General features: G+C 40.9%; 1 protein-coding gene and 1 long non-coding RNA gene across 12 annotated transcripts in view; both read right to left on the bottom strand.

The window, feature by feature from the left end:
- ESR1 (estrogen receptor 1) overlaps nucleotides 1–25,395 on the bottom strand; it is a 205,528-nt gene that overhangs the window by 95,583 nt on the left and 84,550 nt on the right. For all 11 annotated transcript variants that reach the window (XM_083496475.1, XM_083496469.1, XM_083496473.1 and 8 more), the window contains one exon: nucleotides 13,573–14,075. In XM_083496475.1, the coding sequence (XP_083352601.1) occupies nucleotides 13,573–14,006 (434 nt within the window). In that variant the 5' untranslated portion in view covers nucleotides 14,007–14,075. Of the gene's footprint in view, nucleotides 1–13,572; nucleotides 14,076–25,395 lie in introns of those variants that run through there.
- LOC310703926 lies at nucleotides 1,605–7,531 on the bottom strand. Its single transcript, XR_014524477.1, has 2 exons — nucleotides 2,386–7,531; nucleotides 1,605–1,691 (listed from the first exon to the last, which is right to left on the bottom strand). It is a non-coding gene; the product is annotated as an uncharacterized lncRNA (long non-coding RNA).

Here is a 25,395-nt window from a genome sequence, read left to right as displayed (position 1 = left end):
TACAAACTCCTAACAATACTTTAACTAATAGTAGTCTTGTTCAGCAAGGATTCACGTCCAATGAATTTACAAAGTACATCAAACAAATACAGAGTGAAGTGAAACAAGAAGGAATCAATGCAAAACCCAAACAAAACACTGCATGAATTTGGTTTTGGACTTTACATCTTTTCTCCACAGGACAAACGGGCACAGGGCAAAGGGCTAATGAAGCCTGCTACTCGTTCCACTCCCAGTCTCAGCCTCTGAGGCTTCTTTTCAAATAAACAAACAGCCTGTTGGCAGAGAGATAGGACTGTATGTCACATCTAGTTTGGCCCTGAAACAGACAGTTGTTGAAATGCTTCTGTGGTCTGTTGAATGCCACAGAAATGTTGAATGAACTCCTGCTGGCTCATAAATGCGGGAAAAACTAGGGCTAGGCATTTCCTGCAGCTCCAATATTGATATATTACTTTCCCATTCTATGTGAAACCAGTACAACTTGAACTGAAAAGCTAGTGTATGAGTTGCACTTTGTCAGTCTGTCAGAATCTCATTTCCTCAGAATTCCACATATAGTGTACTCAATTATACTTTCATTCTTCTAGGTGGCTTACATAATGGCTTATTACTTGCAGAACTGCCAAAAAAATAAAAGCACACCATTTCTGTTGCCATACTGCTATCTCTACTACTCTCTCTTTGCTTATATGAGCAGTCTCGATATTTCTATTTCTGCCTCTTTTTCAACTATTATCATTTTATATAATAATAATTATCATCACCATCATCACAATACTATACTGCTCTTAAATTGCTGGTGGAGGAGTGTGTGGTGAGAAATTAAAAGATGCCTCCTTCATGCTCACCAGAAGTGTGCCCAGAAAACAGAAAGTGAGGAGGCCACAGTTGGAAAACACCACAGGAAATAAGACAGTGAGAATAGCCATCAGAGCCAAACTTGTCCCATCTGCAGACTGTTCTTGTCTCACCTGTGAATGATGAGCACTAGTAATGTTAGTAGGATGCCATCACTAAAAATGATGAAACAGAAGTCACGTGAAACCACTGTGTGGGGTTATTCAGAGGTTCTGAGTAAGTGGTCAGCAATATGCTGAAGACACACAGCTCTTTAAACCTGCATGTGTGGCAGTGATGTGCTGAACCAATGTTTTGCCTCAGTAATGGATTGGATGAGAGCCAACAAACTGAAGTTCGACCCAGATAAGCACATGATGATTTGGGCATATTACACCAATCCTGGCCCGACTGCACTGGCTGCCGATTAATTTCCATGCTCAATTCAAAGTGTTGGTTTTGACCTATAGAGTCTTCAATGGCTCAGGACCACAATACCTCAAGGATCACCCTCTCCTCATATGAACTGACCTTGACTCTGCTGATGCCCTTCTTTGTGACTCCCCCACAAGAGGTCCAGAAGGTGGCAACATAGGAACGGGCCTTTTCTGAGGTAGCTCCCTGTTTGTGGATTGCTCTCCTCAAGAAGGCTTGCATGGAACCTTCATTACATATCTTTAGGCACCAGGTGAAAATGTTTCTCTTCAGATAGGCATTTGGCTGGGGAGGGGAGCATTATTGGTTTGCTTTTGCTTTATTATGCATTTTATGTTTCCATTTTGTGAACCGCCCTGTGATCTTCAGGTGAAGGGCAATATGTATGTATGTATGTATGTATCGTATTTTTCGCCCTATAGGACGTACTTTTTCCCCTCCAAAAATGAAGGGGAAATCTGGGTGCGTCCTATGGGGCGAATGCAGGCTTTTGCTGAAGCTTGGAGAGCAAGAGGGGTCGGTGCGCACCGACCCCTCTCGTTCTCCAGGCTTCAGGAAGACATCCGCAGCCTAGGCAGCCCTGCGGGAGGTCCCGCAGGGATGTCTAGGCTGCGGATAGCAGCCTGCCACCCAGCGCGAGGGGCGCCCTGAAGCAGAGCGCCCTCCGCGCCAGGCAGACATCCGCAGCGTGGGGAGCCTTGCAGGAGTTCCCCGCAAGGCTCCCCACGCTGTGGATAGCAGCCTGCCGCCCAGCGCGAGGGGCGCCATGAAGTAGAGCGCCCCTCGCGCCGGGCAGACATCCGCAGCGTGGGGAGCCTTGCAGGAGTTCCCCGCAAGGCTCCCCACGCTGCGGATAGCAGCCTGCCGCCCAGCGCAAGGGGAGCCCTGAAGCAGAGCGCCGCTCGCGCTGGGCAGACATCAGCCAGCCCCACAAGCTCCGGGGACAGCAGGGAGGCGCAGCGCCGCCATCCCGCTGTTCCTCGACCTGGTTCTGTTTCCCCGACCTGCTTTTGGGGGGGGGGAAATAAAGGGAAATTTTTCCCCTTTATTTCCCCCCAAAAAAACTAGGTGCGTCCTATGGGACGGAGCGTCCTATGGGACGAAAAATACGGTAAATAAATGGAACAGTGATGTGTCAGTTCCCCGTATTATATTGGTGCAGCTGGTTATACTGTACCTGCCTAAGTATAGAACCTTACATTTCTACCTTTTGACATTGATTTCATTCATTTTGGCCCAACCTTCCCTTCCTTAACTTGGAAAAATCACATTATGGTTTTTCAGTTTGTGAATGAGGACCCACATGAAGTTGTCTGTACCACATTACATGTCTCTGAGAAGACCACAAGCATGAACTACTCTGATTGGACATTTATGAAGAAGACTAATGGAAACCAGTAAACAACATTTGGTACATGATCATAATTCCGTGTATATAATTCTCTGCAACTGCCACTTTTCAGCTGTTACTGGATATAGCAGTCAAGAAGTTAGTAGGATGGCATATACCTAAAAAAATATACAAACTTATACACACTAGGTCCAAGTTGTGTTATGAAAGTTGCTGGATATTTTGCCTTTAACTTCAAGTTTAAGATAACTGCTGCCATTGTTTTTCCATAGGCTTCTTACTGTATTTTATAGGTATTTCATATACCTACAAATATATCAAGTTCATAATATGCAGAATTATTCAAATAAGCTTGAATGGCGTGTCCATTTAAGTAACTGCAACAAAACCTGACATTTAGGAAAATCTAGATTTATAGACAGTTTCCCATTGATGCAGTAGTATTTTTTCTGATTCTTCTGTCTAATAAATTTCATAATTCTTTTATAGCAGATAACTGGTCTAATGTAGCCAACCTAGAACAGTTTTCAGTTTGCTTAAGTATCTTAAACTTTATGAATGAGTAACATATAATGTCTTTCAACATGCTATTAAAAAGGATCGCAGCATTAATGAAAAGCAAATTCTGTCCATTCTTCATTTTAAAAATAAGCCAATTTGATTCTCACCCCACCCTGTAATTTAATGATTTCCTGCTGAGTCAGATATAGGAATGTTCTCTTTCAAACTATACGAATGCTGCTAGTCATACTATTAAGTTTTATGGATATTATAAAACAGTCCATAATAAGAAAGCAAATTACAGACAGCAGGTGGGCATCTTGTTGCCGAGACAGAAGAAGAAACAAATATACTGCTGCCAATCTGCCCAGTGTTAAGTCACTGCACCAAAGAACTTGCTATGGTGTGAAGAGGCCCTAGAAAGAGAGCTGCAAGTGTCCCGTAAACGTATCAGGGCTTGTAAAATATAAATTATAATAACATACATGTGGACAGTAGACTATCCATATCACATCCTGGCAAGTGCAGCTACCCTTAATATTGCAAAATCAAAATGGCAAAAATAAATAGCCTCTGTGGCTTCTTTGAACTTGGGTGAAACAAGTACTGTGTTGTACTGTGTTGGTCTATTAGGTCAGGGACAGAGGGGCCATTTTTAAGGCGAGGGCCACATTCCATTCTGGGCAACAGTTCAGGGGCCATATTTCAGTGGGGGGGGGAGCAATGAATGTAAATTTTATCTTTGTATAGTAGGCTAACTGCAGATCCACCCTCTGAGGGCAGAAACATGAGCATAGGTGGGACACAACTTTGGGATTAAAAAATGGCCACAACTTTATTGATTACAGATGTGGGTAAGCTTTGGCTCAGACACTGGGTGTGTATCCTCCATCAGTCTCCAGGGAGAAGTTTGGACAGGGTCGTGGCCTGGGTTATGAGCCACTTCAAGACACAGGTCAACTAAGCTGGCCCTCTCTAGGCTGCTTTTGGACATTATATGACCTGTCTGCCCACCACTTGGCTTCAGGACAGAAACTTCAACCCAAACCTGTTTACTGCGCCACTAAGAAAAAACCTATGCCAACACTGTGCCCTCCAGAGATTGTTGAACTATAATTTCCATAATCCCTGATCACTGGCCATAGTGGTATCCCTAGTCTAGAAAAAAGGGGACAGTGGCAACACTCAGACATAAGATGGGGGGAAAGATACAGGAACATGTCTGTGTACAGATAATCTTTTCTGACTTCTCCATTAGACATGTTTGGTAAAGTGTGTGTATTGCTGAATAACTGTTCTTAACGGATTTCTGTGCACCGCTGTATGGACACTCAGTAACCTAATTCAGTGCTGACATTAAGTAAATATACTCTTAGTTTCTGTGGTTATCTGATGGCTTTAATGGGAGTCTGGATGAGAGGCCAGACTGAAAGAGGTCATTGAAGCCATCAATTGTCGACAGAAGAGTGGCTTCCTGTGAGGATTAATGAAAGGTGATTTTTGTGCACTTTGTAGTAAATTATAAAGCTGCTAGGAGCTGTGTGCACTTCAATTCTTAACCCCTATAAAAATGTGTGCTTTATTTGTTAGTACCACAATGTACTTGGTTGCTGGTTATTTCACTCTTAATATCTGATTGCACTGGAAATATCTGTCATATCAGATTCTGATTTTTTAAAACTAACTGGTATCAATTGGTACGATCGATAGTTCATTTTATAATAAATCTAAAATGTTATAATACCCAGACTATCAAAATGAATTATTTATTTGGATTGCTGTATTATGTTTTGAACTGAATTGGCATGTTGACGGTTACTGCATTGATTTGATTTGTGGGAAAGCGGCATACAAATTGAAACAAGAACGACAACAATAATAAATGTAGTAGTTACTTACTTTGAAGTCTGCTACTTTAGTCTTTACTATAATAGGAAGTAATTGATGTTTATAGGTCTTAACTAAAGCACATAAAGTGCAAACACACAATCAGAATAGATTTGGACTCTAAAAAGTTCTAAACATGATATCAAGGCAACCTGCAAAAAAACCTTGTTCAGTCTGGAAAGCTCAGAGGTTTTCCCTTTTGGATTTTCTAGAGACATTCAGGAAAGAAATCTGCTGTTTTATTCCTGTGAGTCTGTCACAGGATTCACTTATCATTAAGTGGCGACTCTTTCCACTTCCCTTCAGGGCCTATGCACTGTGATTGTTGGATGTGTTTAACTACCAATTAGTATGTGTCCTTCCTGGAATGAAGCAGAACTTTATACAGTAAGCCCGCAACAAACATGGGGGTTACGTTCCAGGGATCGTGCCTAAAGCCAAAATTGCATATAGTCAAAATACATTGGGTTCAATGGCAAGTGGGATTGCAAAAGTCTTTTTCCCCGCACATTCCTCGCCTCCTATCAGACCCCTTTTTAATTTTATTTTATTTTTGCAAGCGAGTAAAGCTGAATGTGCACAAGTTAAGTGTGCATAATTTGAGAGCTTATTGTATTCCCAGCATGTGATAAACTAGGAAGATGGCCTATATCAGAAAGCATAGTTGAACAATGGATTCATATCCATGACCAAACCACACTGCTTGGACTGAACAGTAATGTAGGGTGACCACATGTCTCACTTTACAAAGGATAGTTCTCTTTGTCTTGTCTGTGCCTAGTTTAAAGAAAAAGAATGTAAGAAGGGCCTTGAAGTAGATTATCAGGAGTTAGCATCTAGACAAAAAACTGAACAGGCACACAAGGTCACCTTGCCACAGTCTTCCCAACTATAGTGAGAGGTATGATATTTGTCTTTAAATTCCAGTAATTATTTCTAATTACATACACATTATCATATACTCTACAAATTTAATGCAACCCTGTGTCCTCTTTTGTCCTTGCTTTTGGCATTTCCTCCTTTCTTACAGTGCATGAATGGCCACACTCTGTCTACACTAATGTCATTTGCATGTCCCGTTGACAACTTGCAAAGGAAAAGAACACAGAGACTTCCATTAAATAATTTTTTAAAAATGGTTCCAGTGCTAATACTGAGCATGTGTAGCCCTTCTATAGGTCAGCCTTTGCAAAATGTGTTATTATGAATAATAAGCATCTGTGTAGTGTTTTACAGACATCATTCAGTAATTCCTACAACAATCCTTTAAAATCAGTCAATGCTGTTATTTGCATATTGCCAATGCAGGAAGGAGGCCTGAGGCTAAGAGGCAGCACCTTTCTCAATTTCCAGTAGGTTCACAACAGCAGTAACTGGTGATCACACAATCAACTAACATTGAGGATTAAATCAACACCTAAAGTGGTACAAGAAACCATTTAGCTGTCTGATAAGTTGCACTTCATCAGTTTCACACTGGAGTTTCCCTTTGAAATGTGCAAGAAGTGAGAGTTGAACCACTGATTTGGTTCACAGATGTACAGCTCAGTCACAGCTATTATGCTACCTTAACTCTATTTTGAGACAGAGAGCAAAAAATATTCCAGCTAGCTATATAAATTTTGCCCATCATACTTAAAATTCATTGTATAAGAGCTGTGAAAAGTCACATTCCAAGTAAAACAGGCTGCACTGCTTCAGCCAAATGGGTGCTATTAATGGCAGTGCACAGCAGAGGCGGCACCAGGAGTGGTCGACAAAGTAGAAGCGGCAAAATATATTTCTACATCATATGATAATGAAAAGAATGTAGAAAGGGGGGCAAGTGAGGGGCCAGCTCCTTATTTGGGGGGGCCACTTGCCCCCTTGCTCCCCCTCTGGTCCCGCCTCTGGTGTACACCACCAACACAGTCCTGCTGCCTGAGGAATATGGCGCCCGTCTTCTATGTGCGGAACGTAGACAAACTAGCACGTAAACCTTATTTCAATACTGACGATGGGACCACTCTCTCCACCATTCCTGCAGATAGCTGGCAGGCTTAGAGGGTGCAAGACATGCTGTATGGCAAACAGCTCTGTCCTACACCACCAGTTCTGCCACCCAAGGTGCCCACCTCTCTCTGCCGAGTACTAGAGCCAGCCTTGTTAGCCTATACGTGTCTCACAAACTGGCATACTTTTATCTTTTTATTAGTAATGGGTGGGGGGAAGTATCCATGTTTTGTAGTATATTTCATAAAATGTAACTTAACAAAATAATCCCACACCCTCAAAAAAGCATATATATTGAGATCAGTTTATGCAAAACAGTTGAAATTTAAACAATTAGACCACAATCTGGCTAAGGTTAAGCACACTTCAGTCTAATTAGTTTCACCAGAAGAAACTGGATCATGTTCATAAGAATAAAAAAAATGCTTTTAAAAACAGATGATGAGTCAAATATGAATCTTTTACCAGTTTATAGCGCCCAAAGCAAATAATTTCCAAAACAGAACTGAATATATTCTAAAACACATAAATAGCATGCTTCATTTTTTCATTATTTCACTAGCAGTTTAACCAGTGTTGACACGCTACACTACAACTGTTAAGAGAGCCACCAGAGAGCACACAGTGTACCCACTCTTTTCAATGCTTCTGGTAAAGCAGATCCATAACAATAGCTTTCTTCTTCCCCTGAGCAATGATAATTAATTAGTAATAATATCTTCTGTTACTTTTTTCAGCTAGGATATCAGCTACAGACTGTCTATACCAGTGGACTCAATCAGTGTGCAAAGACTCAACAGTGTAGTGTGAAAAACTTTTGTATTGTTTGACAGATGGCTAGCAAAGGCTTAAAGGTGACATTAGAGTGCAAGGCAACAAGGATTTTAATAATTGCCAGCTGAGATCAAGGTCAACATCAAGGCCAGAAGATGTAACTCCTATATCAGACTCTTCTCAATCTGGCAATGCATAAATAGGTAGAGAAGTTATTCTAACCTGTTACTGTGAGCACTGAAGGGTTTTTATAAGTGGCTATTTAGCTCAGCCGGATACAGAAGCATTTGGGCTGCTTTAACAGCATGAGCACATTCAGCCACGCTGAGCTTTCTAGTTGCAATTCTGCTGGATTACAAAAGAAGGTCTTCTCTACCTTGACCCCATCTGTAACATGCTCCTCATGCTGCTCAGAGAGAGTTGCAAGCGCATCGTTGAAAGGATAGACACTGGATGTAAAGAAAGGTTTGGGCAATCAGCTAAAAAAACCACTGGCAGCAGTACAGGGCAGACAAGTAGTCTGCCAGTCCAAATGTGGGGAGATGTGGAGCAGGCACTTGTTTGTGTTGGGTAGAGAAAGTAGGCTGTATGCAGAGACCCATCTAACCCCTGGATCCTGCAAGTGTTAGAATATAAGCCAGGCTAGCTTCCTGGTGAGGTGATTGCCTGGGTGATGGGGAAACAAAGGAAACGGATCTGTGTGAGGCGACAAATGGGTGGGGCTGGTAGTTAGAAAAAGACAAATATAAGAGTTGAAAGTTGTAGTGACGTGGGCCAGATGTAAAGAAGCAAGCTGGGAGTAGAGAGAGACAGAGCAATGTCTGATGTCTGTTTGAATCCAAGGCTGTGGCTATGGGAGAAACAAGACCCTTTTGGTGTGTTAATGCTGTAAACCCCTCCACTGTAGGGTCAGGTTGTATAGGTGTGTAAATAAACCATATATCATAAAGACACCACAGTCTCCACTCTGCCTCATTGTCCAAAAGGAAACATGAACCCAGGGAAAGAATCATAGAATCATAGAGTTGGAAGAGACCACAAGGGCCATCGAGTCCAACCCCTGGAATCTCGCACTGCTCGAGCATTGGGGTGACATACAATAGCACCCATGAGTTCTAGGGATCAGGGAGCAATGGAAAGCTACCGAGTGGTAGAGGTGAGGTGAGGACCCTAGCAGAGGAAAGCTGTTGGCCATGAATGCTCTGTATTTCTGTGCCTGCTCTCTTGAATGTAAAGTTCAAGGAGTAACACCAGTCCTCAGTCTTTACAATAACAATGAGCTATAATGGCACTGACAAGAATGAGGAGAGAAGGGGGATTCTAATTGGAAATAAAATGAAGCATGTCAATGAAAGCGCCCATTATCTGAACTGAAAATAGTTTATTCTTATTGCTTCTTCCTCCACTCTCATTCAGATTGTGCAAGCAGGGGAGGAAAGCCATGCCCTCGTGGAAGCCAGACTACTCTTTGCTTTGCTGCAGACAAGAACAAACTTCAGCAGAACCGTTTCTAGTACTCTAAACACAGGGAAACTTTAAAAGCAACATTCAACTATATTGATCAACACTATCCTTGCCAATTATCAGAGCAAAGATGTAATTGCAGGCTTCAAAGAAGCAATTTCTGCTCACAGAAAAATTTCAGGAGGGTGGCAATACATCAGATGTTACCTTTGCACATGGCACACACACACCAGGCAAATATGTAAATCAGATTATTATAGATCTACAGCTGGGACATGTTATAAAAAGCATACTTGTAAGAACTGTACCCTCATTTTTCACAAGGCTATATCCCAGTCCTGCCCAACTGAATGCCCTTCAGATGTCTTAAGGCTCCAATTCCTATCAGCTTTACCAGCATAAAAAATGGGGGTTGTAGTTCAGAATGCCAGGCTGGAAACGGCTGATGAGCTTCTTGGAATGTATACCAAAAGGCATCCCAGTAATAAAACTAAAAATGTATTTGCCACAAACAGTGCTTTTAGTATGAAAGAATGAATGAATTTACTCTAACCTTTCCTTCCACGGTCATTCGTGAGCATTCAGTTACCATAGTAAACTTCTAGTGCTGTTTAGGGCTAAGTGGTGGCAACTGAAATCTTCTTCTTTACAGCTTTATGCAATGCTAAACTGCCTGCTTTGTTACTCAGTGCCTGCCATGCAGGGCTCAGTCAAACAAGTTCAAGTGCCAACTCAGTCCTTGACTAGCTAAAAGTTACAGTATCTTAGCTTCAACTCCCTGTGTACAGATTATATATATATATATATATATATATATATATATATATATATTCCTAGGGGGATGCTTTTAGTAAGGAGATTGAAACTGTATGAGAATTTAGCATATAACGCTGCAATCTAAAGAATTCTTCCATTAAAACTAATGGAACTTACTTCCAAGTAAGCACAGTTAACGTCTTGAACATTATAACATCTTAAACACCAGAGAGTAGCAGTACAAACCTATGCATGCCTACTGAGAAGTCTCACTCAATTGTTTACATATTTACAGCCATCGATAAACTAAGTGGTTCAGTAAGACTTACTTGCGGGCTGAGTCACAAATGGAAATAAATCTACATCGTAGTGTTAGAAAAATACTATACAAAAAGAGTCCAGACCACTGACAGTTTGTTAACTTGTAAGAGACCTAACCACAAACTTAAATATCATAAGCAATTCTTTTAAGAAACCTAAACTATTTAATTCAATATTTTTGATCATTTATAGCTGAAAAAATTATAGGGAGTTTTTAAACAGTGTGTTTAAAATATGAAGAGGCTGCAAGCCTATGCATTCTTCCTTATCAGTAATGTTTACGCAACTCAACGGGACCAAATACTGAGTAAGCACATGTAGAATTTCAACATACATTAATTTAAAGTGTATATAGATGCGGCTACTAATCTTTTAAAATGCTATTTTTGTAATAAGAAGTGAAGAGTATTTCTACTATTACAGTGTCTGTTAAAGCACAGTAATAACTTTTTGCAATAGAGCAATATTTTAAAAGTAGAAGTAACATTTTATTTTTAAAACACAGTGAAAAAAAGAGTGTAAAATGCTTGAAAGGTTTTTGGACAAAAAGAAAGGCAGACTACCAAACACATTGTATTTTCCAGAATACAGCTCCTCCGAAAAGTCTAAAGAGAAAGAAGAATAACACTAGCCAAAATATACCTCCAATTCTTTTTTGAATGCTGATATCACCTCATTTGGGCAATCCATAGAAAAATTAAATGCTCCATCGTAACTTAAATGCAACCTTAATGCCACAATGAAAAATTATATTCCACTATGAACTCTACAAGATAACACAGTTGAAAATTAAATATTTTATTTTCTCTCAAGTCTAGTGGAACTGAGGCTAAAGAAGCCAAACCATACTAGGCTTAGTGAACCATTATCTAATTCTACTGAAGTCATGTTAAGCAACACAGAAATCAGGAGCTGGCAGTTCCATTCACTCCATGACTGAAAAAACCCCTGTAGACTTTATGTCTGAGTTTTTAGCACTATCTCTCTCTCTCTCTCTCTCTCTCTCTCTCTATATATATATATATATATATATATAAAGTACTATTTAAATGATTTTGTCTAAATGGAATGATCATCATTGGAGCTTTCACAAAACACCAAGAGAAATCAATTGCAAATAACTTTGTATATAGTCACAAAAGTTGGTAATACATGGCTATTCCTCAAGAACTACTTTTGTTGTCACTATTCTGTGACTTTGTATAAAGCTCAAAATAAATAAAAAAATGTCCAGTAGCACCTTAGAGACCAGCTAAGTTTGTTCTGGGTATAAGCTTTCATGTGCATGCACACTTCTTCAGAAATATGTATCTGAAGAAGTGTATACCTAAAGAAGTGTATACCTGAAGAAGTGTACAGTATATCTGAAGATATTCATGTGCATGCACATGATAGCATATACCCAGAACAAACTTAGTTGGTCTCTAAGGTGCTACTGGACAATTTTTTATGTATTTCGATTGCGTCGGACCAACACGGCTACCTACCTGAATTTAGTATAAAGCTGTTATTTTCCAGTTTAGGCAATCAACGTCTTCCAGACAGTACATTCTTCATTCTGATATGTGGCAGGTTGCATACTCAGCAGCATCTCATGCCCTAGTCGGCCTAGTGGGTGGCCTTTTTAATCTTCTTGTAATTTCCACTAGAGGAATGTATTAGGAAGCTGCTAGGTCAGTTTATGTTCCATTTCCTTCTATTTATCTATTTATCATTAAATTTCCATCCTGTGCCTTCTTCTAAAGGAGCCCACAGTGGTTCCATGTTGGTTGTACACTTGTTCTAATCTCATTGGCACTGTTGTAACTTAACAGCACTTTCCCCCAACAGTTCAAAGTTATCTGTTTTTATGTCTCATGGAACATGTTTGTTTGTGTGTTTTAAAACAGGCTCAGCAAGACTTTGGCGAGTGACTTTGGGCTTCTGTGGCAATACATAACCAAAACACATGCCATGGCTAAAATCCAGCAATACGTTCTGTGTTTGAAGGTGTAAGTATGGCAGATAACAAATTATAAATATTGCAGGAATTATTACTTCTGGTTTTACAGTCTGTTTGCTGCTCAGGCATCCTTGGATTTCTAGGAACCAGCAAGGAAATCTCAAGTAGAGCAGAAAGCACATTGATTAACATAGATTCACGTCAATGCAGCAAACTATTTTGCAGAATTATGCTCCCAATATTCTTGGAACAGATCCCCAAACGTGATCACAAATGCAGAAGAGGTGCATCTTACAGTATTATTTGCAATAATAATAATAAGTGGTGTTTCAATCCCTCTCTGGATCCTCCACTTAGTTTCATTACTCATGACGCATGTGTGTGCAAGTTGTACTTGATTCGACGAATTATATAGTTGGTGGGAGAGTTAAGCAATGCTTTCTGTTTCATGCTTTTATGATTTCTGTCACCATTGTACCAGCCACATTCCCCCAGCAAGTTCAAAGAGCCCTAAAATCCTTTTATAGATGCAGGCCTATTAAAGTGCCAATGTATGCTACTCCCCCTCATTCTCCGAAAGGGAAGGATTTTTTTTTTAAAAAAAAATCTTATCAGCTCTGAGACTTAGTGTACTACAAGTTACAGAGAAATGACATCTGAGAAGCCGATCTTTTAAAACACACCATTGACTGAGTGTGCGCACACAAGTATTGTTAGGACTACCTTATTACCCCTCCGTGGCCTTAGGTGCACTTTCTAAAAGCTTCTTTATGACTGAAGAACCATCTTTAAGTTAATCACAACTATTTGGAAGGGCAACCCTCTAATTTTCTGAACACTTCATATAAAAGTCAATTGATGCAGTGTAAGAGCAGACGTGGAAAAATCTTTCTGTCCACCGACTTAACGTTCAAACATGTAAACGTATAGAAGGAACAGATTGGTATAATTCAAAAAACTCTTGCATTATAGCTGCTCTTCCATCTGAATTTGCTAGCGTTTGGTTATGTCCTGTCCTAGCTCACTATTTTGGGCTTCAGGGTTGTTTTCCCTCCCCAAGGCAGCCCAACTTGTTTTTCATATGCATTTCGCTTCTAGCGTACACAGCAACAATTACCCAACCGTCACAACAGACATTTTGATTTACACCACACTATCGCTGAGTCGAATAATTCAGCGGTGACTCAACAATTCTGATGGCATAACTCCCCAGAAAGAAAGAAATCACGCTTCTCTCTCTCTCTCTCCCTGCTTTAAACACTGTTTTATACACCTGCTCTGTTTCAAATAAATCAGTGGCATGACTTACCTGTAGAAGGCTGTTGGGGCCGCTTCCCTCATCGCAAAGCTGTTCGGTTCATTCTCAAGGTAGTAAGGTACCTGCTGGCTGGGGTGATGAATGAAAGGTGAAAGCTGAGGTGCCGTCTGTAAGAACACAACAGGGCTCGGAGGAACATTATTCAAAGAATGAAATCCTCCCAAGTTGCTGGACCCAAATGACTCTGTCGTAGGGGCATAACTGAGGCTGGGTGAGCTGTACACCGGAGCAGTAGTGGAAAAATCATAAGCGGCACCTTCTGGGTAGTTGAAAACTCCAGTTTTGCTGCTGTCCACATACATTTCACTAATCGGCCGCTCCAGAGGAATCTTCAGCTGAGGTCTGCTGAGAGGCTCTAGTTCATTGCCTTGTATCTGGTGCAGTAAAGCGACACTGGAGGTTTTTGTGTGAAGGGTCATGGTCATTGTTAGTGGCAGAGAGGGTGCTATATCTTGGTAGGGTGTTAGAAGAAGAATCAGCAGCTGGCAATCCACCTGAAAAAAGAGCAGAAATCAGCTTGAAATAGGGCAAAACCCATGTTTTCTGGCTAACAGATCCGAGTATGCATGTATCCAGCTAGTCCCAGCAAGGAGGAAGATATAACTGAGCAGAGTCTAAGCACAGGGAACCGTGTCGCTCCTGCTCTCTCTCACTCTCTGACTCTAACTTGAAGTACTTCTCATCTGAGCTAATATGCTTTACAACAGTGCTGGCAATAGGCCAGATACTTTTGCCTTGCACTGGCATTGGTTTAAACATCACTTGAAAAACAATTAACTCTGGATTTATACCAAATCATTGTTTCAATGTACTAGTTGTTTAAGTTTTCTCTTTATGTGGCTCTGATAATCAAAGGCAGGCATTGAGGAGCAAATGGGTTGGGGCTTTTAAGTATTCCGAAGGCTAGCACGGAGCCTCGTCTGTTCATGTTGTATACCCCTACCAGGCTTCAGTTATTCTTTCTTTGTCTACTTCCTATCCTGTTCATTTTCATGTTTGTTAGAAATATGGAAAGTGTATACTGTAATGACCCTGGGTAGGACTACAGTGTAGTTGAGAAGTGGCACGGTAAAGTGTGTTTTTGTGAAGGCACACTTGCTTGCTCGTGTGCAGCCAGCCACAGACTGTCAAATTCCAGAAATCAAAGAGTGTTCTGTATCTAAGTCAGAGAAAAGGCACACAAACATGCCTAGTGCAATTATCATGATTCCTGGTATTTAGTAGCAGAAAGCATTTTTTTTTTAAGAAAGAAAAGAAAGAAAAGTTAAACCTGCAGTTATGCTGCCATTGTGCTTATCAGCATGCTTCTTTCCTTTGAATTGCGAAATCAAATAAAAATATATAGTGAAAGCAGTCATTGCTTAAACATGTAGCCTCTTGACATTTAACCACATGTTAGCTGCATGGAAAACAAAGAGCTAATAAATCTAGCAACAACAACCAAAAGTCTAGGTTTTTTTATCTTCAATTTAACATTAAGACCAATCTATAAAAAGCAGAGCTTTGCAAATATCTAAAGGGATCATTTTAACATATTCAAATAAAAAGAAATTTAAGACAAAACAGACTTCAGAATAATTTATTTTGCCATCTCATGATTTTTAACTTTGTAGAAACAAAGAAGCCATTAAATTATTCAAACAGATAGCTTCACAGCTATCTATGCTCCGCTGGTTAAAAAACAAACAAAACCTTTTGTGAAACTGAAACATAGATAGCCAAGTGAATGTATGAATGCAATTCCATACTTAAATGCTTATTTGTTATTCAGATTACAAACCCTTATACAAAAGATTGTTTTAAACATTTTTAGCATATACAACAAATAACATGCAGAGATATGAATGAATACACGAATTTGCCTCTATAACCAAAAAAATAGTTTTGAAACAATTTTATCACAAATTATGAAAAAGGACTTTGTTACAAATGAGTAACAAGGTGCATAATTACATAAGTTGTGTTTGCAGTGAATAACAAAATTGTACATTTTACAGAACGCTACCTTGTAATATACAGGTACTATTTTCACCAATCATATCTGAAGACGATTAAAGATATCTTGAATCTCTTTGGATCTTAATCTGCTAGTTTTAATAGATATTCACATTCATACTTGCCCCTACTAGCTTTAATAGATGGCAGAAATCTGGTGAGGAATTATGGTTGTTGTAAATATGCCTGATATGCACAAGAAGGAAAGAAAGATGCACATACCTGAGGATACAGACAGATCCTACAAAAACTCTACAAACATGCATGTATATATGCCCCAGAGCACAAGTGAAAGAGTGTGTGTGTGTGTGTGTGTGTGTGTGTGTGTGTGAATCTCTCTCTCTGAACACACATGTGTTTGCAATTTTCATAAGACACCAATGTCACTCCGTTCGTATATCTACTGAAATATGTGAATGCAGTAGTGTTGGGTTGTAAGTTTAAAGCTGGCTAATGCATACACGAAGTTTATTTGTGCAGCCATACATTTAATCTAGCATTATTATATTTTCCAAACCAGGGGTCCAATGAAATAAGAGCTACAAACACAAAGGGTAATGAACATGTTTAAATGGAATTTATACCACATTATTTTGAGGTTGGGGAAAAATGCTACAGCAGAGGGTACATTAGAGATTGCAGACAAATGTAATTACTATACACAATTCCCTGACAATGTTAACATACCTGAATCATAATTTCAACATTAAACTGAACTTGCTGAGTTTAAGGGGAAAGGTGGAATCTAAACTAGACATCCAAACCAGGATCCCATTCCCGAGACAGGAACCCACAAGTTCAACCTCTCACAAATTATGCCACGTAATCCAAACTAAAGTATGCAAATAGGGTGCAGCACATTATGGCGTCTGCAGAACATGAGTTCCAGAAAACTCAAGGAAGTGATCCAAAGCACATTCAACAGAAGGAGAAGACCTCTTAAGATCTACCTTGACAGGATGAGGGTCAATAAACCAAAACTGAATTCTAAATATATGGGAAGGTGGCTCTCAGGACTGGTGGATTAGAATTCTTCTGCTTCTGGATAAGCAGTCTCCTAGAAGTAGCAGGTATGTAGCATGGAGGTGCTCCTTGGTTTGACAATGTCACATGAGGGTCAGGTAGCTTTGGTGCAACAGAGTGCCTTCTACTAAAGGTAAAGGGACCCCTGACCATTAGGTCCAGTCGTGACCGACTCTGGGGTTGCGGTGCTCATCTCACTTTATTGGCCGGGGGAGCCGGCGTACAGCCACTTCTGGTGAACCAGAGCAGCGCACGGAAATGCTTGCACTGTGATGTGCTTTTGAACTGCTTGGTTGACAGGAGCAGGGACCGAGCAACGGGAGCTCACCCCATCGCGGGGATTCAAACTGCCGACCTTCTGATCAGCAAGCCCTAGGCTCTGTGGTTTAACCCACAGCACCAGCTGCATCCCACCTTCTAGCTTTGACCAATTGGTCAGCTTTGGCTGTTTCAGGGCAGAGATAGCCTGGCAACATTTAACCTTATTCTGGAAACGTTGTAGCTGGATTACATTGGGATTACCACAAGCCAACTAGGCTTTTCCATTTGGCCCATGAGGGCATTTTCCCATACTACAGCCAGCTGCCTCTCACTTGTCACACCAGGTGTGTGAAAAGGTAAAGATGCAGCTGGATTGGCCAACCTGTAGAAAGCAAGAGTGAACTCCCCACGCTGATGCATACGGAGTACAATCCTACCTAGTTTGGGTGCACTAGTGAGTTCCTCTGAATCCTCTAGGAGTGCTCCTCTGGGGAGTTCAATCCTGTTTGGACACTCTTTCACTCCATCCCCCAAGGGGCCAATTTTGACAGGCGGGTGGGACAAGGATAGTTTGGCCATGGCGATTCATGCATTGGCAACCGCAAGACTCAATGATTACAATACACTCTTATGTCTGGTTCAGACACTACAGCTAGTGTAAACATCATAGGCTAAACTGTTGGTGGGGGCAGACTGCTGCCAGCACCCCACTTCTCTGATGAAAAGCTTTCACCAGCTGCTCATGTGCTACTGGGCCAGCTTCAGGCTTCTTGTATTTATTTGAGGTCATTGGGGGAGTCAGTTAGTAGTCCCCCATGACTCAGATACACGGCTCATATTCACCAGCAGCAATGTGTTCAGTGTTTTAGGTCCAATTTTATATAACTCCTTTTCAGTTGAGGTCCCTGTTGAATTTCTGGCAACTTCTGATGGTATCTTTCTGTCTCAAGAAACAATGGAGTGCACCTCCAGGCAGTGGGGGGGGGGAGTGTCAAACATCTGTGTTAGCAGTACTGAAGTGACCTTCCATAGTGTACAAGCCTAGGAAGTGTATGGAGGTCCTAGGCTGCCCAGAGAATGACACCCTCCCCTCGGCCTCACTAATGTGGTCCAAAAGAAAGCAGAGTCATACGTTTGGTACGTGCTTGGCTCGGGGAGTTGCTGGAAGGAGGCGTACAAGGTGCCATCCAACCATCTTAGGGACTCCACTTGGGATTTGTGTAGGGTTTCTTCTTAGCCTTCTCTTCTCCCAAATATATCCTGCAAGACAGCAGGGGCTTTGGATCAGAGCTTTCTTTCTCCTAGATGGGATACCTTCCCAGGTTGTTAATCCCATCTGCCTCTCAATTTCCTCTACAGCACATGCAGAAACCGTCTTGTTGACCGTTGGACCCACTATTGATCTCATCTGCTCAATCCGTCAGACTCTGATTTAATTGCTTTAACTAATATTTATTTTCATTAGCTTGTAGTCCTTGTACACCATTTGTACACTTAGAGACCATTGTAATTAAGTGGTATATAAATTGTAGAAATATAAAATAAAATGAATAAATAAATAAATCCACCTGTCAGCCACCAGGTATCATTATAGTTAAAGCTTGCCTGATGTGTTTGTTGTCAGTTTCACATCTGTTCAGTTTTGTTTTGTTCTGTTTCCATTCTGTTTTGTTTTCTGCAAACTGTTCTTCTAAACCACACAAAAACTGTGTTTAAATTGTATACACTTCCTTAAATTGTATCTTTGTAAGCATTTTGTCCCAAAATACTCATTTTGGTATGCATCCCCTACCTCTACACACTTTTAAAGCTCAGAACTGCATTGCAAAATTCAGAGAAGTATGAAATCCAATGAGTCCCTATACTCCAATTTGCATATTAATCAGGAAAACACTTTTTAAAAAAAATTCAGCATGTTTATAAATTATTTTGTATCCCTACTTAAGACATTTTTATTTGGCATGGAATTTTAAACGATTATATCACCTCAGTCTGCTTTTGGTTTCTATAGTCTTTTGTTTCCTCTCAGTCTATAAATTACTAGGAAGTAATTTTATTGTATTTGCACTTTGAATAATTTTATGGCTGTTGTACACCATCAGAAATCCATTGGATGACAAGTATTTTTAAAAGCCAATCTCTGTGATTGGCACCTGAATCCAACAAAGAGTCCATTATGTTTGCACTATGTGTGGGGTACAACCCAGCCCAATGCAAAGGACCTCGCCATCTCTTCTCCTCCTCTTGCCAACTCACCTACAGGGAATTAGAAGTTTTGGACTACAAGCAGTCAGGATGGAGGGAAGCTGTAGTCAGGCAGGCCGAAGACTGACGGTGAAGTCATGCTGAAGGCCCTGGTAACCTCACTTAGTAAATGACACAGATGGAGGGGGGACCAGCTCTGGTGGTCTCATCATTCAGCGATACAACAGTTATTTATTTAGAAGAAGAAGAAGAGTTTGGATTTGATATCCCGCCTTTCACTCCCTTTAAGGAGTCTCAAAGCAGCTAACATTCTCCTTTCCCTTCCTCCCCCACAACAAACACTCTGTGAGGTGAGTGGGGCTGAGAGACTTCAAAGAAGTGTGACTAGCCCAAGGTCACCCAGCAGCTGCATGTGGAGGAGCGGAGACGCGAACCCGGTTCCCCAGATTAGGAGACTACCGCTCTTAACCACTACACCACACTGGCTCTCTTCTCTTTAACAGAAATCAAGGTTAATCACATAGTAGGCACGGAACAAGAAGCTAATATACAACTACATAGGAAAAGGAAAGTAATTTCAGAAGAAGTAAAAGGGTGGAGTCTCAGCTCCAAGGCATAATAACTAAGAGACAATATTTAACTCTATTATAACCAATTACAACACTGCTCCGCCCTTACTTTACAACTCAGACATAGTCCTTCAAATAACATAAGAGCTCTTTGCTCTCTCACTGGATCACACTTCTCCTCAGGAGTGGGCATCTCCTCTAGATTCTTCTGTCCGTCACTGGTGTCTCTGACTTTTATGAACAGTTTTTATGAACAGCCCTGAACAACCAGGTTCAGAATTCTCACTTACTCTCCAGGGCTCTGGTTCTTCTTGGGTGACAGCTCAAGTACTTCAGATGCATCTATCCACATGTAGATGTCACATTAATACTTACAGACTACTCACTATTAGAAGACTGCAACTTTAAATAATAAAGGCCCCGTTTGTTATCAGGTCATCCCTGGAATCCATGTAAGTTAGTGGGTACTGAGACTTTTTGGGAAGAATGAATTCTGAACCTTTAAGTCTTTGACATGGTAGCCATGTAGGGATTTTTAAGTAGTTCCCCCCCATACTTCTTTCATGTCAGGATACAGTAAATCCAGATGAGTCCTTAGTCCCCTTCCCATTAGCAGTTGGCCAGAACTTATGCCTATGATGATTTGTGGCATTGTCTTGTACTTCTTTAAAATCCCTTATTGCTCTTTCAACAAGGTCATTTGAAGCTGGGTGATAGGATGATGTTTGAATGCCCAATGGTGAAGGATGATGGGAACTGTAGTTCAGCAACATCTGGACAGCCAAAACGTTCTCCACATTTTGAATGAGCCTCTGTGAAAAAATCCTCTTCCCTAAAATAGGGGCCAGCATAGTCTAAATGCAAAATTATTTATGTTATTTATTTCATAAAATCTATACACCGCTTGATTGTAGAAAACCTCAAAGCGGTTTACAAAATGATAAAACAATAAAATCAAGGGAAAAGTCACAACAATACATTAAATCATTCAAAAGTTAAAATACTAAAGCAGATTGGAATTACTTCAACTTCCTAAGCATCTGGGTAAAGGTAAAGGTAAAGGGAATCCTGACCATTAGGTACAGTCATGGCCGACACTGGGGTTGCGGCGCTCATCTCGCTTTATTGGCCAAGGGAGCCAGCGTACAGCTCATGGTCATGTAGCCAGCATGACTAAGCCACCTCTGGCGAACCAGAGCAGTGCACGAAAACGCCGTTTACCTTCCCGCCGGAGCGGTACCTGTTTATCTACTTGCACTGTGACATGCTTTCGAACTGCTAGGTTGGCAGGAGCAGAGACCGAGCAACGGGAGTTCACCCCATCATGGGGATTCGAACCGCCAACCTTCTGATCGGCAAGTCCTAGGCTCTGTGGTTTAACCCACAGCGCCACCCACGTCCAAGCATCTGGGTAGGCTTGTCTAAACAAGAATGTTCTTAGCAGGTTCCAAAAGAATACCATGTGGACACCTACTTGATCTCAATAGGCAGGAAGTTCCAAAGTGTACGTTCTTCTGGTGCAAGGGGGTCTGTGCTGGAGTTTCTTGATGCAGCTGACATTGGGAACAGTGCTTAACAACTCTTTCCAAGCCACTAGACATCACTACGAGCTACAGCTTTCATCCAGAAAATTCTTGGCAGGCACCTCATATAAACGTCTCAGAACCCTTTGCTGTTTTTGTCATGGTAACACCACCCGCATGACCCACAAGATGCAGGGATAATATAGCTCGGTTCTATATTCATTGCCCGGAATTCATTCCTGGATTCTGCTGCGGCCCATGTAAAATGTAATGGATTACCCCAGATAGTACAGGAGTCTGCTGAGTCCACATTCTGATCTGGAATGCCTCTACAGGGGACAGATCCAGATGTTCTAAAAGCCCAGTGATTTGCATAGGGCAATCTTCAAAAGAGGATGGTTTTAGCAAATACTATCTTAGGATTTGAAAGATGGTCCTGATCTTTCGCATGTGATGAGGAGAATGTAATCAATCATCACCACAACTTCCAGGATGTCCTTTGGGAGCTTTTTCATGGCCCTTTGGAATATATCTCTGGCTGATGAAACTCCATAGGGCAACCTGTTACACTTGAATTTCTTGCAGTCCTCAAGTTCCATCTGCTGGTAAGCCTGGGGCATGTCCTACTTTTAAAATGGAGGCCTTCTCCAAGCAATGCGAGCAAGTACTAAGTTCTTGGAATGGGGTAAATGTCTAATTTATAAATTTGATTATGACTTCTTATTCCAATCTACCTGGTTCTGTTTCAGTTCTCCCTGTGAGAGCACAGGGCACTGCTCTGGTTTTACAGTACTTTGGCTGGCTGCCCTCCTGGTATAAATACTGGCTTTTATTCCTCTTACTGTACCTACTCCTTCTTGAAATATTTTAGGGTGGCTCTCGAGAGGTCTGACAATTTCTATGCCTCTACTTTCCTTCAGCCATGTTGAACCAAGCAAAGTTTGGCCTTTCTTCCTTTTCTATTAAAGCCTTTAAGACTTTATGTTGACCTTTGTATGTGACTGAACTCTTATTGATCCTAGGACTAGGAGATTTCTGCCAGTGTAAGTCCTTAATTTCACTATTCTCTTGGCCAATGGACTCAGGTCTCCTTTACATTGTTGGTAACTCTCTTCATTGAGAACTGTAACAGAAGCCCCTGACTCTACAGTATTTCCATGCCTACTGGTTGATTACTGAACTGCACAGTTACAGTATAAGTCTCCTTTTTTTCTATTACACAGTAAACCAAGCGGATCTTCTAAGCTGCCTCCTCTCCCCTTTCCATCTGTAAATAATAAGATTTTTGTTTTCTTGCCTCTCTCTTGGACTGACTTGGTTGTGGAACCAGACAACCTCCTTACGATTTCTTCCTAAATGCCTAGGTTTTATGAATTTATAGCATTGGGACATTCAGTGTTTACCAACATAGGCTGACAGCATTCCTCCTCAACAATAGCACCTTTCCAGATCTCTAAACATCTGCTGTGGGCTGCAGACTTGACTTATAGACTTATTTTGAGTTTCTCTGTTGTCAAGATGCAAATCCTGTACATTTGTCACCGTTGCTTCCATGGTAGTTGCCACCTTTCTCATAGGTCTGATCCCTATCATCCAGTAATTGCTTTTTATTTTTTCCATTACTAATTCCACACACATATCTGTCTCTCAACGTTCCCTCCAGATTTCCAGAAGAACAGGGTTCAGTAAGTTTTTAGAGATGAGCTATATACTCTGATACAGATTCACCTTCCTTCAACCTCCTATTATGGAATTTGAAACGTTTCACAATTATACTTGGCCTTGGAATATAGTGGTCAGACAAGATCTTTTGCAACTCTGCCAAACTTTTATCCTCTGGCTTTTGTGGTTTTAACAAGCTTCTTAAAAGGGAGTAAGTTGAACATCCACAAGCACTGAGAAATGCTGCCTTTTGTTTGTCATCTCAGTGATTACATTAGCAAGGAAATAGTGGCCCAGTATGTCAACATATTGCTGCCATTCTTCTGTTTCTGAATTAAATTCCTCAGTTTTTCCACAGGATGGCATACCTGGGTTTTTTTCTCATTGCCACTGTTAAATTCTTGTTTATTTAATATATAGGCCCAGAATAAGAAGCATACACACTACATAGGAAAAGGAAAGTAACCACAAGAATAAGCTAAACAGTGGAGTCTTAGTTCTAACTATCATAACTGGAGACAATATTAAATCTATAATTACTGATTACACAAGTAGATTAGTTCTTTGGGGTCATCTGACTCCCTAGGCAAAGAGGATTGTGGTTTGTACTGTGCAGGTGCAACTAGGCCAGTGTATAATTCAGGAAGACAGTTTAAGTCCAGCAGTGGCTGGCTTAGGGCAGCTGGCTACTAATGAATGGTCACTGTTCCCTCCATCCTGGGATACAGAAAAAACTCCATGGAGAGTAACAATGACAGAGGGTCTCGTGTGGCCACTTAGGCATCCACCCACCCACCCCACCCCCGCCACCCAAAATGGCACAAGCTTCTATGGCATTTGCATATGCTAATTTATGGGTATAAATACAAATTTATAAATAATGTCTATAATCTAAATAGAAACAAAATACATATCATAGTGGGGAAGACTGCGACCAAGTGACTTCTGTGTCTTCTCAGTCATCTACCAGGTGCTGTTGATGGACAACTTCAAGGTCTCTGCTCTCCCTTCATATAATCCAGTAGAGGATTCTCCACTGAAAGCTCTTTAAATAGAAAGTTGCACTCTGTAATGTAGGACCTATGACCATCATAAGAAAGCCCCCAATACCTCATTCAGATTCTGCTCAAAAACTGAATGTTGCTACCCAAGGCAAAGCAGGAAGAGGCAAAGCAGGCAGATGTGTAATGAACTGCACTGCTGGGAGGGTGATTAGATGGTACCCAAAATGAGCTGGGCAGGCCTGACCAAATGTGAGGATACACCAAGCCAGCAAGTATTCCTTTCCAACTAGCACTTGCCCAAAATGTGTCATCAAAGAGTAGCACAACTGGGTGAAGTAAACCAAGCCTGGTAGCTGAGCCCTATAAGGCTAGCAGAGTAAACTGATCCCCCCGTGCTGGTCTAGTTTCCTTGTCATCAGAATTACAGCAATTATTTTCAAAGCCATCTTGCTGAGTAATGGCTTTAAGTTTATACTCTGCAGAAGATGTATTTGATTATGTGGCTATTATTTTCAGAATTGTAGTGCTTCCAAGGGTTCAGTCTCTCCTCAAGTGGTGTTTTCTGAAAATTATACATAAGAGCCTCTGGTAGAGAATGTGGAATCCAGAATCTATTGAACAAGGCAGAGAATGCAGGTAGAGAACTTGTGGGAGAAGGCAGAACATTCAGATGCCAGTCTATGATAGAGGAAGCCTAGAAGCATTATTGAGCATTTTATACTTGCTGTGTTTTAACACAAGCCAGACTGGGCCAGCCATGGCAACCTATGTCCTTTCCTGAAGGCACTGTGTACTGTACTAAAACTGTAACCAAAGCCACATCTGAACCACTTCTGAGCACCGGTATTCCAAGAAAGTTGTTGACAAACTAGAATGGAGTGGAGAACAGTGTTAGGTAGGAGTTAATGCCTGTTGTATGGTTCTGGGAATATTGGCAATTCACTGAGCTACGCACTACAACCCATAGGTCCCATTCCTGGTCAGTCACCACCACTTCAAACTCCATGAGTGTACATGTGGAAATGAGATTTTTTTGCTCCTACACTTTAATATTTGTTTACACTGAATTGCATTTGCAATTTTATTGCCCATTCACTCAGTTTGAATTAAGTTCTTTTGGGGGCTGAACGATGAACAGTGTCTAGTTCATCTAAGTTCATTATCTTATGTGTGTGTTTGACTTTTTAGATTATTTGGGCCTTTAAACTCAAAGATCATAATCGCTTGGGAAAATAAATTATACAATTCACATTCCTCTGTTTTGATGTTTTCTTAATTTTCCTAAGTATAGTTTATACATTATCTTTCTGCTACATTAACACCTGAAACAAAGCAGTGCTAAACCAGAAAACTGAACAATTACTACAACTGATTGTATAAAGCCTTCTTTTTTCCAGTAAAATGGCAAAGAGGCTATTCCTTTTGCCAACTTGTTGTAATATTCCAGCTTCAATTTATAGTTTCCAACCTCTACACTACTAAATATATTGGAGTCCTGTCCTCATTTGACTCTATTCACCCTACAGCCATGAGGATGATAAAGATCCAGAACATAAATCATGTGAGTAAACA

Source organism: Podarcis liolepis, assembly GCF_965112155.1.
Source record: "Podarcis liolepis genome assembly, chromosome: 3".
Taxonomy (NCBI): Eukaryota; Metazoa; Chordata; class Lepidosauria; order Squamata; family Lacertidae; genus Podarcis; species Podarcis liolepis.
The sequence above is the reverse complement of the archived record's forward strand: the minus strand, read 5'-3'. Positions and strand labels throughout refer to the sequence as shown.